The following is a 16,326-nucleotide window of genomic DNA, read 5'->3' on the forward strand; positions in this document are numbered from 1 at the left end:
TAGCCCGGCCTAATCTGCATTAATCACATCCTGTGACACTACGTCACTCAACCACTCCTCACTTCACACTACATCCTCAGCTGCCTCACACTGTAGCTTTCCAGCTCTGGAGTAGTGGAAAGTTTTACCCTTCATAATGTAGGAAGCCTGTTGAGATATGGATGAGTAGAACATTATATCAATATAATACACAGATGAACTCATGAAAGAACACCCATAATTGTTCATATTCCCATAACAGCATAAAACCACTGACACACATGAAAGCCATGTACCAAAGCACAATTTAACAACCTAACAAAACTGTCTCAGACAAAAGGCTGACCGAAGTTTAAGATGATACAACATACAGCCATAAAGTCAAAAAGGTTGTGTTTCCGAAAGATAGTATCAAGCGGGCGGTAAACATGAAAGAGCACATCTCTTTCACATTTTATTGTCTGGACTTAGTTACACTCTCGAAACTCTTTTATATCCAAGTTTGGATCTCAAAATCTGGCCCATACCATAAAAAATCAACAAAACTGCAAAATAGACTGAATTGCTCTTTGGGCTAGATTATTAGGTTTGCTGACTTGTGTTATAGGTTGAAAATGTGTTTTATTAATACCTATTAACAGCTTATTGTCTGTCAGTGATGAAGTATCAAAACTAAGTGTCACAAAGGTCCTCGATATGTTTGGGTATGGCCGGACATGTGCCCACCACACCAGGCAGTGAAGGTTCCAGCAACAAGACAGCTGGAGTTTATTTATAAGTCACCAGCTCAGATACTAATGTTTGCTAATACTCTGGGCTGTCATGTGGAAACCCGGATCAGTTGTCATTGTTTAACTGCTCTCATAAGCACATGGCTCCCTATTAATTTTTCACCTCTCTGTTTGGGTTGGTGTTTGGGCCACATGCTTCAGTCATCACTCAGTATTCCAGGAAGAACAAACATGACAGCATGCACAGCATCTGAAATCCCCACAACTTTCCTCTACCATGTACACTTCCTGTAAATCTCAGCTATCAAGTAAATTTACATAAGGGCTATTGAGCTAATTTATATCTCCATATAGAGCAATAGGTCTTCATACGCAGACGCGGCTCGTTCACTTGGGCAGGAGGGGCAGAGCCCTACTAACGATTCATCCACTAGAAAAGTAGATCCACAAAATATTTTTTTTTAATAAAATGTTGTTTGTTTATTATTGTAATCAGTGGCAAAGTACTCAATCATGTTACATTTTTGTATGATTTGCAAAGAAATTTCGAAAAGATGGCAAAGATCTCGTTGATCATATCCATAGTTGTTGTAGGCCTACTGTAACGTTAACGTCTGGTAGAGCAGTGACGTCACTGCCCTGAAGAAATTTAACAGCGCCTGCTGTTTGTCTATGTAAATCTGTCGACCGATAATGGAACTGCAGCTAGAGCGCGGTTAGTAGAAGGTCGGGTAGGCAAATCATGCCACTCCCTATATGCCTACTGTAGTGTGGTATGCCTACTGTATTAGTCCGCACAAAGTTTGTGAGGTCAGACAGACAGTTGCGAGTGAACAGCGTGTGTGCAATAGTGTGGAGTTTCTCATATAGAACTCATTCGAAAGAGTTTGTAGTTAAATTAGCTATCAAAGACCTAGGACCTGATCAGCCCGATATTAACATCGTATAGCCTACCAACAAACAAAGGACAAAAGTCGGTAATTTAATCGGACATTTTCATGTTCGTGGTAGGCCATATGTCTGATAAGAAGCTCTGGTTGTCCTAAACACAATAAAATGTTCTGTTTACCATGCTTTTCCGATCTTCTGGGGGACAAGGGGATGTTTGGAGTAGGCTAGTGTAGGTGTGTGTGACATGAAACATTTTCAGAGAAGGCAAAAAACATGAGGTTAGCATCTGAGTTGTGCAAATTAGCCATGCTGGGGAAAGCTAATATTGCAGCACAACTCGATGAGGGCTACAGTGTAAGTGCGAAATCGTGTAGGCCTACGAGTTTGTTCACCTGAGAGTGACACAGAAGTAAGGCTGATTGCACAGACATTTGATGGGGCTAGTGTCATGAGAGGAGCATCTGGTAAGAAAGTGCAAGACGTGTACCCTATTGCTATGCACATCAATTGAACCTGGTGATGGAAAAGGCTTGATGCGTCATGCGCATCCTCATGCGGTGATGCGTCAGCAGCATCCTCAGTGCGTGTCTTCTTTTCGGATCTTTATGGTTTCTCCGCTTTTTTCACAAGATCTCCGAAAAGATTTAAAAGCTTATTTTGGAGTGTTCCGAAATAATTGAAACATCTGGAGATTTTGATACACATCTCAGTTAGAGAGGCTAAAGGGTTTTTTCGAACGCTCTTAGATCCCGAGTTTTTATTCCTTTTAGACCTGTTCTACAAGATCATGCCCCATGTAGATGTGCTCTATGCACAGCTGCTGAAAAGACCAATTGATCCAGTGGAGCCACACAGGGTTACAGACAAGTTTGTGGCCAACATGAGAACGATAGGCCTACGTGATGTCCCGTGCCTTTGTGCAAAACATACCGGTGTCCAGGATAAGCGCATTTCGTTACCTATAATTTATTTTATGAGTAGGCCTACATGACAATAAACAACTTGAACTTGACTATGAGAGCTGAGTGGTGTAATGCGGCCCGAAGCCTACGTTTGGAGCTCCAGTGGAATTTTGATTTCGATTTCTCGGTTAATTTGTTTCCCTCGAGTTTTTCCCCCAAAGTAGTTCTCCACTGATCTGAGCTAATGTGCTGATTACCGGTACCTACCTTGTAGCTTTTATTTGTCTGGAATCTCAAAAATTTAAACTTCACTTCTTATGAATAAAATAATTATTAAGTAGGTTAACCATAGGTTAATAATGCATGAACAAAACGGTGTTTTGACCGCAAGTGGTAACATTATGGGATTCCATTCCCCAGATTTCGCTCATAGCCTAGCCATAGAAAGAAAGAGCCTTAAAAATGAACAAAATCTCCGTGGACCGTCCTTAGTGTGCCTTTTTAGTGTGCAAGTTTTTTCTAAACTTGATCATCAGACTCTGCCCACATTTGTCAACCCATGGATTCTTCTAAGAAAATGTAGGGGTGTTCCATTCTATTTCAAGAAAAGATTCTTCTATATTCTGCGAAATATAGGTGTTGTTCTTCCCTGAAACCCACAGACACGTCTGAACATTCTTTACAGGTTGGTTTATCTGGCTTAGGCCATATTTGTTACATCATACCCCAGTGCATTTAGCAAAAAGTGTATGACCTCTGCTCACGTAACAACAAAAAAACATGTTGCTTGTTTTTATTATTATTATTATTATTACATTATGTGATCAATATGCCAGAATAAATGCACAGGGGTGCAAATAGCATACACTGATATTTGTACCAGATGGGGTATTAATAGAACACATTGCTGTGTGCACCAGGGTACGAATACACTCAAAAAAATGCTGGGTTATTTTTGCACCCAATTACTGGGTTGTGGCAGTTTGACCATTTATTGGGTTATGTTAGCCCATGCTGGGTTATTTTCCATAACCCAGCCACAGGGTTGGTGGTTTGGAACTCAATCTCCAACAGATACATGGTATTCTACCCACTGTCTGGGTCACTAATTACCGGTAGCCTAACTAATGGGTTAACTCACTGAGCATTTTAAGGTCAACATCTCAAGAGTAAAATAAAAATGTCACTGTTTTTTTTACTGAAAATTGTGAACTGCAACAAATTCTTTGAGAGTTAAATAACATAAGGAATGAGCATGTGTCCAACTCCTGTGTCTACTAGTTGCAAAGAAATCGTTTTGGCTTTGTCTTTCATTTGGTGATTGCTGATAAAAAAGACACTTTCAACAAGTTGTTGAATGTTTGCCCCTCAGTCTTGCTCTGCCCTCTGACAGCACTTGAACCGCACAGCATTGTGGGGCGATTTTTAACGTTCACCCCCTGCTTCCCACCCCTGAGGAAGTTAATTTCAACTCCAATAACTTCAACTATTACTTTTCTGCTTGTGTGAGTTGTCCAAACTCTGCCATCATCATATCCAAGGTAAGAATTACAGTACTTCTGCATATGCCAACGCGAATTTATTATAAATATATTGGTTTGAAAATGTAATGTTAACCAAAACCAAACGAACTAAGTCATGTTAGAACTAGCTAGCAATTAGCTAACGTTAGCGAGCTAAGAATCGCTAACGTTGACAGAGTTAATGTTAACTTTTCCAATAGCTAACTTCACCATTATGTTGAATATCTGGAATGGTAGTTAATATCATATCCAACAATACATCTGTGTAAGATGTCATTGTGAAGGTTTTAGTTTGAATTTAATATCAGGCGCAAGTAAGTTAACTGTTAGGTTAGCTGCTATTTAAAGTGGCTCCATGCAGGCTAACATTTACTTAGCTTCTACAGACACATATGAGAGTTGTTAATGTTAACGTTAGTGAATTTCTATGAGACATAAGCCTAGGTAGATAACATTATTTACATTTAATATGCATGTAGTGTTGATATTTAAATAAAGAGGACCAGTAAAACAAATGAATGTAGTAAAACTATGTTAAATTATCTCCCACCCTCATTTAAGGAACTGCAGTGTAGCCATTGTCATTAACAGACTTGTCATATACTAACTTAGTGGATGCGAATGGGGGCAATTATACATTTGGGGAATTGGGGGTATGATACACTTTAGGTTGTGAAGTAGTGTTTGGCTTCATGTTCTTCATTGCGCCTCAGTAGTAGTGCTTCAGTGATGGTCTTTTTGTGTTCTGTGTGTTTTGCAACTTATTAATCTTAGTCTCCCTCTGTTCCCTCTGTTTGCAGGCGTTATGATGTGAGGACTGCTGCCCTGAGAACGCTGAGTGCATTGTCGAATATTCCAAATGTGTGCCACTTCCATGGAAGAAGTTCCCAGCCCGCAAAAGAGTTCACTCACTAGGTAGACACACACACATACAGGGCCGGTTCTGGAGGGGTAGCAACGTGAGCAACTGCACCGGGCCCAGTTTAGAGGGGGGCCCAGAAAATGTTTTAAAAATTAAAAATGCTTGTGCGTGATGTTGCTCCCCGGCTCAGAATAGCGTAGGACCGGCCCTGCACACATACACATACAAAAAATGCACAAGTAGAATCACATATAGCATTATGATATGTGTGCATGTATATGTGTCTGTAACTGTGTTTATTTTACCACCTCTTTTCATGTGCCTGTTTGTTGTTATGATTGTGTAGTGGGCTCCATCAACCGTCCATGGCAAAGTTGGCCTGTCCTGATGGAACTACCTGCTGTTACCGTCAGGACCTCCAGTCATGAATTGAATATGAATTGGGAACAAAAGCCCCAACTCCCTTCATGGTATTTGTCATGGCCACTTTGGAGGCTGAAAACGTTTTTGCCTGTTTGGATTCAATAAAAAAGCGACTGGGAGAGAAAGACTGGGAAGGACTGTGCTGAAACTGAACCGGGTCCCCGGGTTTATTGTTCAGTTTAAATGTTCGCTCCGTTATCTATTTTTATCTATTTGTTCTTGATGACTGCTTTTTCCTGGTTTTTAACTTTTAAATAAATGTAAGATTGAAGATTTTGTTCATTACATCTCATTATTTTAGTAGAGAGTAAATTTGTAATGTTTTGGCTCCTGGAAAAAAAAACGTAAAAATAAGTAGTAGCCCACTGATAGATGTACTACGTGAGTAATGATGATGAAGTACTAAGTGAGTAATTAGTTCAAAATTGTCAGTATTATATTCTTTAAACTTGTTTGTTTTTTTTACATGCTTATAACCTGCAATATAAAAATGAGCATAACATAATTCAACATAATTGATGGGTCAAATGAACCCAACTAAATAGGTTAATGTAAACCATTCTTGGGTTAAAAGGACATGCCCATTTTCTGGGTCACTGTAACCCAACATCCCTGTCAGAATAACCCAATATCTGGGTTGATTAAGCTACCCACAAGTTGGGTTAAATTACCAACCCATCTTGCTGGGTCATTCTAACCCAACATGTTTGCTGTCCAATAGTGACTCAGCACCTGGGTTAGAAACAACCCAATTTGGGTCGTTTCCAACCCAGTAGTTTTTAGAGTGTAGCATACATTGATATTTGTACCAGACGGGGTACTAATAGAACACATTGCTGTGTGCACCGGGGTACGAATAGCATACATTGATATTTGTACCAGATGGGGTACTAATAGGACACATTGCTGTGTGCACCGGGAATAGAATTCACTTCTTATTGCACCAGGGTATGAATAGCATGCACTGCTAATTGTACCAGGGGTGCAAATAGCCTTACCCAATAAAATAACATTAAGTAGGTTAACCATAGGTTAATAATGCATGAACAAAACGGTGTTTTGACAGCAACTGGTAACATTATGGGATTCCATTCCCAAGATTTCGCTTATAGCCTAGCCATAGAAAGAAAGAGCCGTAAAAATGAACAAAATCTCCGTGGACCGTCCTTAGTGTGCCTTTTTTTTTTTTTTAAACTTGATCATCAGACTCTGCCCACATTTGTCAACCCAGGAGCCGGTAATGTATTCTTCTAAGAAAATGTAGGGGTGTTCCATTCTATTTCAAGAAAATATTCTTCTATATTCTGCGAAATATGTGTTCTTTCCTGAAACCCACAGACACGTCTGAACATTCTTTACAGGTTTGTTTATCTTAGGTCAGGAACACCGAGGAAATCCAACACACTCCCACTCCCACTCAGGGGCGCCTTAATAGCCTACCACCCGAGGCCCCTGGGCTATATGTTTTTTTGAAATTCTGTCTACTTAACACACCAGTTTAACGCAGTTTGGGAGGGACAGAAATTTAGCCTAGCCTACAGAACAAGCTGGCTCATGTGACGTGAACATGGCTACCTGCATTATCACTACACTACATGGAGACATATCTCACGTTAACAATGGAAAACATAACAGACTATTATATGTGCGAATGGGTTAGCACAAACTTAGCTGTTGGTGAACGGAGATGCAGATCACTAATTCATTTATTTGCGCCACAGCCCATGTTCTGCGTTCACTCCAATGAGACAAGTGAAATACATGTTTTTAAAGCCGTTTCATTTCCAGGCTATTTGTTACGATATTTACCTGCTATGCCTTCTGTTTTCATGGACAGTTACAGGAATCCACGTCATTCGTTTATCGTCGCTTCAATCCTACCCACGTTATCTCCAGAGTTTGTATGATAAGTTTGTCAGTCAGTTTCAGCCTCTCCTCTAGCTACACCCGTTGGGATTTATTACGTTTTGTTACATTTTGTTACATTTTAGAATTGGAGAAGACAAAGGGGGCCTCTGCATGGATGTAGCCTAATTGTAGAGCAGTACGATGTGCTCAATTATTTAGGCTAGCTCCAGAGTAGGCTGACGCCGCGAATACGGACACGACGTTTATTATTATTGATTATCATTATTATTATTAGGAGGCCCCTCATTGGTCGAGGCCCCTGGGCTGAAGCCCAGGTAAGCCCCTGCATTAAGGCGCCAGTGCTCCCACTTATATCCGAGTGCATACCAGGTGAGTGAAAACAATTCCCAAATTCTGCACCAGCGCACCCCAGAGCTAACGCCCCCACGTTACAATGATCAAGGCCAAGATAATGGATACAGCCGATTTATCAACCCAGGAGCCGCTACTTCTTCATAGGGTGTTTGTTATTATGTGTTCTAACACATTGCTGTGAGTTTCTGCCATTCCATGCTAATCCATTAACTAAAGTGTATGTTTAGTCTGGGCACGATCAGACTAATCACGTAAGAATGGTATGAATTGTCCTGCCAACAAAAGAGAATGGAGCTTTGTTTGGGAAACCAAAGCCCTGATATCATAATGGATAAAACCATCAACTGGAATACCTGGAATTTGCCAGGAATTTGCCTCTTCAGCATTCCACCGTGGCTCTGGTGCACCCCTCTGGCCCACTTTGCTCTTGACATGCTTTCCTCTATCTCTGTCTCTCATTCTGTGTGTATGACTATTGCATGTATGTTTACAGTGGCACACCCACTGTGAATGCAAAGAGTAATCTGAGAGCAGTATTTTGTGCTACGAGCTTGGGAATTGTTGGACCCAGGTGAGGCAATAGGAGGAGGAGGTAGAGTTATCTCCTGCTGCTTATCTCAGCAAAACCATGGTAAAAAAAGGGAATTCAATTACCAGAAGCATTTAGACTCAACTTTAGATAGAGATAGATACTTTATTAGTATTTTGATCCCTTGAGGGAGATTTGGTCTCTGAATTTAACCCAATCCGTGAATTAGTGAAACACAGCACACAGTGAGGTGAGGCACACACTAATACCGGCGCAGTGAGCTGCCTGCAACAACAGCTCGAGGAGCAGTGAGGGGTTAGGTGCCTTGCTCAAGGGCACTTCAGCTGTGGCCCACTGGTCGGGGCTCGAACCGGCAACCCTCCGGTTACAAGTCCAGAGTGCTAACCAGTGGGCCACGGCTGCCCAAGGGGAAATTCAAGAAACTTTATCACCTCCCTATTTAAAATCAACCTCTACACAGCATTTTTTAAAGGCTCAATGTACCAAACAAAGGCTGGCATTATGTTTTTCAGTTTTTCTATAAAACCTTGTAAAAGTTTTCTCGGTTATAAATGCAAGTTGTGTAACACATGGCAAGGCCCATTTCAATGTCATGAGCTGTCTTTAGGCTTACAATGTCTTGTAAACTTGACTTGACTTGACTTGTAAACAGCATGGAGATTGTTACCACCATACACATATTTACATACACCTGCATATTTACATACACCACATTTCTACACCTGCAAACAATGGCTGGCTCACATACCAAGCTCACACATTTCAAGGACCACAATGGAAATAAGCCTTCTGGCTTTATTGTGTTTATCCTTTTGACCAATAATGTACAAAGACATTTTATTTACTTATTTATTTATTTGAAACATCCTTTATACAGAAACGTCAATAAAGAATTTCAATCAACATTGAATGTATCCAGTAGATTGTCCTTTTTGACAACACAAATGTCAAGTGTTAACAGTCAGTTTCTAGATGGCAAAGAGGTTTGGAAAATGGCCAAGACAGCCTGCTGTGTGTAAGAGTTAAGTCTTAATCATACAGAGAAATAACGATTAGGAGGTATGTGCCTTCCTGTGTCTATTGAGATTATAGTGTAGGCCTTGTGCCCATTAGTCTTGGCTATTTCGAGTATCTCAGGTTTTAATTAGTCATCAGTGAGTAAGTCACCTCATCTTCAGTTTCAATAAAATAGCATGTAGCCTTTTATAGCAACATCAGGGTTATCCTTGTATTCTAGGCTTAACCAGGCCTGACCTGATGTTAGGACAACTTCTAGTTTCACATATTATGTGTAATAGACCAATGTATTTTGGTTACTTCTGATTAACTCAATTGAAGTAAGAGTTTCCACGGGGAAAAAATCTGCCTCTCCTTTTTTGCTCTTCTCATCATAGACAGTAAAAGCTCATCCATTGACTAGGGGCCCCATCTTCATGAAATTGGACACTAGGCTACAAGAACGCCCACTCTCGTCCCCGACGTTGGACCAATAGTAATGAGGCATGTGCATTTCTGGGAGATGATTGGACGAAACAAACAAGTGACGATTTACGCCTCCCTCCCTCCTCATCCTCATATGAAGAAAGACTCATTTGCATTCAGTCCATTTCAGACGCCTGACGAAGATAGAAGAAAAGCGCTTGAGTTTTCTGACAGATAATAAAACTACTTCCAAAGGCTTTACTCACCAGGTAAGTGTTATTAAAAAATAACTATTAAACAAAATATCTAACTTTTAATCGGGTATTCGCTGATCTAATACTACATTCCGGTTCTCTTTAACATTAAGTTAACGTTAACGTTTCTTTTCCTCCCTTGAATAAGTTTGCTTGTTCGGATATCTTAACATACTCTTTGCGCCTGTCCCCGAATTCCGTTAATTGTGTTAAGATAATCTCATGCATTTAGGTTCATTTAAATCAATGAATGCATCCACTTTTAGTTAATAATCGTAAATTAACGTTACCGCTCGCTCTGTGACGGGTGGCATTTCCGGGCAGGCTTCAAATTAAAATTAATTGAAGTTTAGTCATTTGAAGGATTCACAGACGTCAACTAACATCACTTTCTAGCCTTTAAAGTTTGAAATAAGACTATCCTTTTACTGTTTAGATGTTAACATTTAGCGAAGACACGGGTAGTCAATTGTAGGCTGTGGGGGAGGGGCGGTTTCATATGTTCTTGCTAGCAGTTTCCAATGCTTGGCAACCAGAAATGACAAAGGCAGCCGACTGTAGCCTACGTTTCAGCCCTCAACACTGAATGAACTTGTATATAATTCATCCTTTATAGGGGAGTTCATATAATGTGTACATTGCAGTCTTTAACTGTCAAGGCATTGCAGTCTGCTTGCAGAGATCATTATTGTTAGGTTGTCCAGTACTTAATATACATGTCATGTCTTGACTTGGCTTGCGTGATGGTAAATACAATATTGCACAAGTGCATCACTAACTCATGGACAGCCTATAGTGGATCCAATTACAGGGTCTCTTGGCTAGTGTGTGTCAGTATATCCACGCCCCTGTCACTACTCCGGAAGTCCTTTTGGCCCATTTGTGGTCTTTGTGGATGGGGGAGGGTAGAGGTCAAGGGGGGGGGTTGCAATGTGTGTGGGAAGAGATTAGTGTGGCCATGCTCTGGGAAGTGTTCAGTGCATAAACCTGGTGCCTTTTGTCTCTTTTTCGCTTTTCACTTGCAGATTACTTATCGTTGACTACCTACCGCAACACCAAAAACTTCTTAGTCATCTCCTGTTTGCATTCGTTGCTTTTCTGAAAGTCATCATGTCTCAGCAACCCATCAGGTAATTTACACTTGCACTCATCTCTGTAGTCATAACTCTGATTGTTAAACAAGGAACGTTCAAAGTATAAATGTAGACAGTTATTATTACATCTGAAAAACTTTCAATGAATATCTAATTCCCATTATTTTCTTCTCTTGTAGCCTCCCTGCCAAGCTGATCAATGGCGGCATTGCTGGCATTGTTGGGGTGACCTGTGTGTTCCCCATCGACTTGGCAAAGACCAGGCTACAGAATCAGCGACAGGGCCATCAAGTCTACAAGAACATGTGAGTGATATTTCCCTTTTGTCTCTTCATAGATGGGTTTCAGCAAGCTTTTGCCTAGCTGTCTTTCAGTTGTACAACAGTGAAATTTGAGTGGTGGTTACAGATACTGCAGCACACTCATTAACTCGGGAGAGGCTTTGATCCCTGTTGCCCTTGGTTCTCGCATGCCATCCCTGTAGCAGACTAATCCCATTGGAATGTGTGTAGTGGATAGGCTTGGATCTCTCATTCTCTCCCTCTCCCTACCCAGCTGCATGCCTGCACGTATATCTCTGGCCCTCATTGCACTGTTTGCTCTTATGTTTACGTATACAAAAGCTTCCCAGTTCCTGGAGTATGTTGGTAATTCATATATATATATATATATATAAACTAAACTAGTTTTGCTCTTTGTATTTGTTCTGCTTTTTAGGATGGATTGCCTATTCAAAACTGTAAGATCTGAGGGATACTTTGGAATGTACAGAGGTAAGATTCACACTTTTTTTTATTTATTTTTTTAGATGTAGTTTTATTTAGTGTTTTATTCAGTAGACAAACAGACAGAAATGTGAAACAATGAATGATGCGGGAAGTGACAAGATAAAGGGCCGTATAAGTTATTTTTTTACAATTAACGTCCTACCGTTTCATGCCTAAAGCTGTTCTCAGAACTGCTGTAGAGACACTGGTGGTTACCCTAAGTGGAGAAGTGTATTCCACCACGTTTTATGGACGTGTCCCTTTCTCCTTAGTTAGTTTAATAGAGGAGTTTGACCTGAAACACCTGAGTGTTTCACCTATACTCTGTGCATCCTACAGTCTCTACCAAGTAGTAATGCTTCTTATCTCCACCCTAAGACGAGAGACTTGAATCTGTGTGTTGATTCTCATTTAACACGTCTTAATGATCTTATCAGAACTTGAAAGTAAGGTTATGGTAGTTTTATATGATCTTTGCATCAGTGCTCTGAAGTGCATTTATGTAGTCCTTTATACCTGCTTAGAGAGATTGATTTGTGCAAACGTGAGGTTGGAGAGAGGGGAGTCAGTTGTATGGGCTCCCGTTATGTGAGGAATGCTGTTTGTTTGCATCTGTGTTTTTCATATTACAGACGTGGGTCCCCCTGGGAATATTGAAGGCTAGCCGATATGGCGCAGCCACGCTGGAGGCAAATCATATAATGGTTCTTACAACATCGCTTTATTTCAATTAGGCACCAATATCTTTTTTTTTAATTTATTTATTTATTTGTTTATTTATTATTAATGTTTTTTTAATGTCTACAGTTTTTATTTTTTTCACTCGCTGTCCCTTTGTTCCTAGTCAGCCGACTCTTGGCTTCTTTTGTCTCGTCATTTCTCTGTCACTGTTTGTATCACCTCCTTTCTGACTAAACATCTTGTGCCACTGAGCTCTGCCTAATTGTCTCGTCATCGTTTCGTTGGCCTTAGCTACTTGTCTGGTCTCGCATCTTTCTTGCATTTTTTTCTGTAGCTAAATGTTGACTCTAATGGTAGTCTGTGTGCCTTGCTCTGAAGGCTATGGGATCTTGAGATAAACCTGATCAAGATCGGATCATTCCTTCTTTCTGAGCATTCTTGTCTAGATTGCTCTTGCATCCTCTGTTTCCTACTCAATTCAGTCTGTTTCCTACTCGATTCTCTCTCTCTCTCTCTCTCTCTCTCTCTCTCTCTCTCTCTCTCTCTCTCTCTCTCTCTCTCTCTCTCTCTCTCTCTCTCTCTCTCTCTCTCTCGTTTTTCTTTTTATTTATTTATTTGTTTGTTTGTAATTATAGAGAGATGTTGTGTGATTGTGTGTATGAGCTGTTATGCAAAGATTCCCTGCCATTATCATTCCAAAGTATTCACACCACACTTACAGCCTCCCTGCAGACATGTTTGTTTCTTAAAATGTAATCTTAGATTGTTTAAGTATGTGAGGATCTCTGGTGTGATGGTGGTGGGAAATGTCTGACTTCTTTAACCGTAATTGAGTGTGACTGTGTGTGTGAGTACTCCTTCTGTTTTTGCTAATCCCCCATGTTTTTGTGTTAATAGGTGCTGCAGTGAACCTAACTCTTGTCACCCCTGAGAAGGCTATCAAACTAGCCGCCAACGACTTCTTCCGCCACCACCTTGCCAAAGATGGGTAAGTACTTCTGATCAACACGGCTCAAGTCTGCCAAGAAGAGTCTCCCAGTAGCTCTTCTGGGAATCATCCCTCTGTCTGTCTTTGGCTGTTTCGTAACCGTGTCCCTCATTGGCTTTGCAGGAAGGGCTTGACTGTGTTTAAGGAGATGTTGGCAGGATGTGGTGCTGGCATGTGCCAAGTGATCATCACTACTCCCATGGAAATGCTGAAGATTCAGCTTCAAGATGCTGGAAGAATAGGTAAGTGAAAATGTTTTTTTTTTTTTTTTTTTTTTTTTTTTTTTTTTTTTTTTTTTTTAAATAATGATTATCCTTTTAAAATCTAAACTTATTCAAGCAAGATGATTGGTGTTAATATGCCTATTTGAAATCCTGTGATGTAACTTTTCTTCTGTCTCGCTGTCTGTCCCTCTCTTAGCTGCCCAGCAGAGGAATCCTGGCATCATGTCTCCCACCAAGCTGGCTGCCACCAACACGGTGCTGAGCCGCTCTTACACATCCAGCCCTGCTCCAGGCCGCGCCGTGTCGGCCACGCAGATCGCTCGCGAGCTCCTGCACACGCAGGGCATCCAGGGGCTCTACAAGGGCCTTGGGGCCACTCTCATGAGGTATGAGAAGAGCCATGCCATGGTTATGAAGCCCCATATTGTAACTAAACCTACTGACTACAGTACAGTAAAAGCCACCATATAAATGGACTGTTGTCGGATAATCACCATAGTCCGCCATAGAAATGGACTGTTGATGATCATCGTATGTGCTGTCTAATTTACTCATGCTGTTTGTGTTTTGTATCTCTTGCAGAGATGTGCCCTTCTCCATGATGTACTTCCCTCTGTTTGCTCACCTAAACCACATGGGCCAGTCCTCACCCGATGGCACCAGCCCTTTCTACTGGTCCTTTGTGTCCGGCTGTCTGGCTGGCTCCACTGCTGCTGTGGCCGTCAACCCCTGTGATGGTATGTTCTGCTTCCATCCCCAGTCCAATGCTTTATACATCATAGATCAAGCCAAACTTCAAATGGCTGAAACGATCTATAACAAGTTCTATACCAAACTTTTCATTTAAATATTGCTATGGGAACTTTTTCAGTATTTGGATTCAGCATCAGTCTACAGTTTCATTTTTATGTTATGATTGAATGATTTGGACTCAGTAGCAAGATTGTTGAAAAACACCCCAGTTTAGAAAGCAGTTGATCTGGAAAATAGTTGAGCCAATGAAGTTATCAGTTTCAGTGGGCCTAATGGGTCTATGTCTCCTGTGTTTGTCCTGTGCAGTGGTTAAGACCAGGCTCCAGTCCCTAAGCAGGGGAGCCAATGAGGAAAGCTACAAGGGCGTTGTGGACTGTGTAAGGTAAGCAGACGCTGATGAGCTTCCAGTGAAATTCATTTGCATCGCTTAGGGAGGGTGTTGCTTTGCATAACCAACCAACTCTTCTTGTTCTTGGAGTAGAGCCAAAAGCTTTGAATGAGAAGCCAGGCGGTAGCATTTAGCTTTGGGGTAGTTTTGCATAACCTGCTCTTCTAGTTCCTGTGTGTGGTCGTTAACCTTATCTCTCCTCTCTGCTTGCCTCTGCAGTAAGATTATGCAGCGGGAGGGCCCCTCTGCCTTCCTCAAGGGTGCCGGTTGCCGGGCGCTGGTCATCGCACCGCTCTTTGGAATTGCCCAAGTCATGTACTTTGTGGGCGTAGGCGAGTTCATCATGGGCCAGACCCCATTCGGCCTCCTCTCCGCCTAAGGTGGAACAACAGAGGCACTTTGCAGACTCCCTGAAGTATTTAAGGAAAACAAAGGAAAGAAAGATACTAGTGGCAGCTACACAACCACCAATTTTGAATGAAAGGACAGACGACAAAAAGAGCTTAGTTGTCAGATTTATTTTTGAGCCTCACATGTATGCTGTCGTTGACTTCCTGTGTGTGTGTGTGTGTGTGTGAGGCTCGCCAGCACTTCCTCTTTTGGCTTCCTGGATTGTTTGTGGGGCTAAAGTCAACGGTTGCACTTGTTGGCGGAAAAGCCTCATTGAGAAGCTGAGGAAGACTTACTACAAGAGTTTATACTCAATGGTCCACTCTTTCTCCAGAAAGTTCTCCTCTTGGAATTTCCCTCAGTGAGGGAGGGAAATATGGTGTCCTTTTCGGCACGTAGTCCAAAAAAAAGACCTTATCAATCATATTGCTTTTTGTATGTATATATTTTTATTTCAACTAAAATATGTCTATTTAAATTCCCACAATTGCTGATTTCTTACAGTGTTTGGACAAAGTTGCTTTTGACAAATGACAGGCCTTCTCATGTTAAAAAAAAAAACATGCAACAAATAATACTTTTCTGTTTTGAAATTCCCTTATTTCAAATTTGACTGCAGGAGCAGTAAATTTTAAGATAAAATACAATTTCATTAATGGGAACATTTCAACTATATTTTGCATATTGTTACTAATAGGAACAATAAACAAGCCGTTTATATGTACTTTCATACATTTCCCAAAAGTCGTGATTGGACCAAGGAAAACACAACCATTTTGGTTATGGGATCACCGAAGGTTGCATTCAAAGACACTACTTGTGTCTTTTACTTGATTGGTCACAGTGTTAAGAGGTTGTGTGTGTGGGTGCAGCAGTTTACTTTTATGACCTGCTTTCTTGTTCTCTGTAAGTGAGTGTTCAAGTTCTTGAAGCAGTCATTAATGTTATGTTCAGTCCTTTGCATTGTCTGTCTAGTTGTATGTGGCTTCTCTGAATGCCTGTGTCTTGTCTGTGTTATGTCTGCCTTATGAGCGAATTTGCTTGTCTTGTAATGTGAAGGGTAACTGCAGAGGACGATGGTTCACTGGCTGTCGTTAGGCCGCCCTTGGGCTCTATATGTTACACAACAACTAATATAAAATTGTGAAATTTTTAACCAGAATGTTACATTCTCACTGAATCCTGTATTTTTCTATTCTGCTAAAACTTTTAATAAACAAATGTTATTGCACTGGAGTCTTGAATTTTTCTGTAAGTAGACATAATACAGAGCTGCCAACT

The 16,326-nt window shown here is 40.9% G+C and overlaps 1 protein-coding gene and 1 long non-coding RNA gene across 4 annotated transcripts; both read left to right on the forward strand.

Annotated features, from left to right (window-relative positions):
• The first annotated feature begins 4,007 nt into the window (after nt 1-4,007).
• On the forward strand, nt 4,008-5,474 carry LOC143104700 (uncharacterized). Its single transcript, XR_012983118.1, has 3 exons — nt 4,008-4,044; nt 4,827-4,941; nt 5,235-5,474. It is a non-coding gene; the product is annotated as an uncharacterized LOC143104700 (long non-coding RNA).
• A 4,206-nt stretch (nt 5,475-9,680) lies between these two features.
• Nucleotides 9,681-16,276, forward strand: slc25a55a (solute carrier family 25 member 55a). Of its 3 annotated transcripts, XM_076269380.1 has the most exons (10): nt 9,681-9,775; nt 10,786-10,890; nt 11,034-11,159; nt 11,572-11,627; nt 13,200-13,290; nt 13,414-13,532; nt 13,711-13,900; nt 14,097-14,251; nt 14,574-14,649; nt 14,875-16,276. In XM_076269380.1, exons 2-10 carry the CDS (start codon nt 10,871-10,873, stop codon nt 15,032-15,034), a joined length of 993 nt encoding a protein of 330 aa, XP_076125495.1. In that variant the 5' UTR covers nt 9,681-9,775; nt 10,786-10,870; the 3' UTR covers nt 15,035-16,276. The 3 variants fall into 3 exon arrangements, with proteins under 3 accessions (XP_076125495.1, XP_076125496.1, XP_076125497.1); XM_076269382.1 differs by lacking the exons at nt 9,681-9,775; nt 10,786-10,890 and adding an exon at nt 12,254-12,325 and having other exon boundaries at nt 11,077-11,159; XM_076269381.1 differs by lacking the exons at nt 9,681-9,775; nt 10,786-10,890 and having other exon boundaries at nt 11,070-11,159; nt 11,572-12,325.
• Nucleotides 16,277-16,326: the final 50 nt, after the last annotated feature.

The sequence above is a fragment of the Alosa pseudoharengus genome, unplaced genomic scaffold (genome assembly GCF_046254945.1).
Source record: "Alosa pseudoharengus isolate Yale_2024_CS ecotype anadromous, Long Island Sound unplaced genomic scaffold, YU_APseudo_1.1 YU_APseudo_1.1_scf_5, whole genome shotgun sequence".
In the NCBI taxonomy this organism is placed as follows: Eukaryota; Metazoa; Chordata; class Actinopteri; order Clupeiformes; family Clupeidae; genus Alosa; species Alosa pseudoharengus.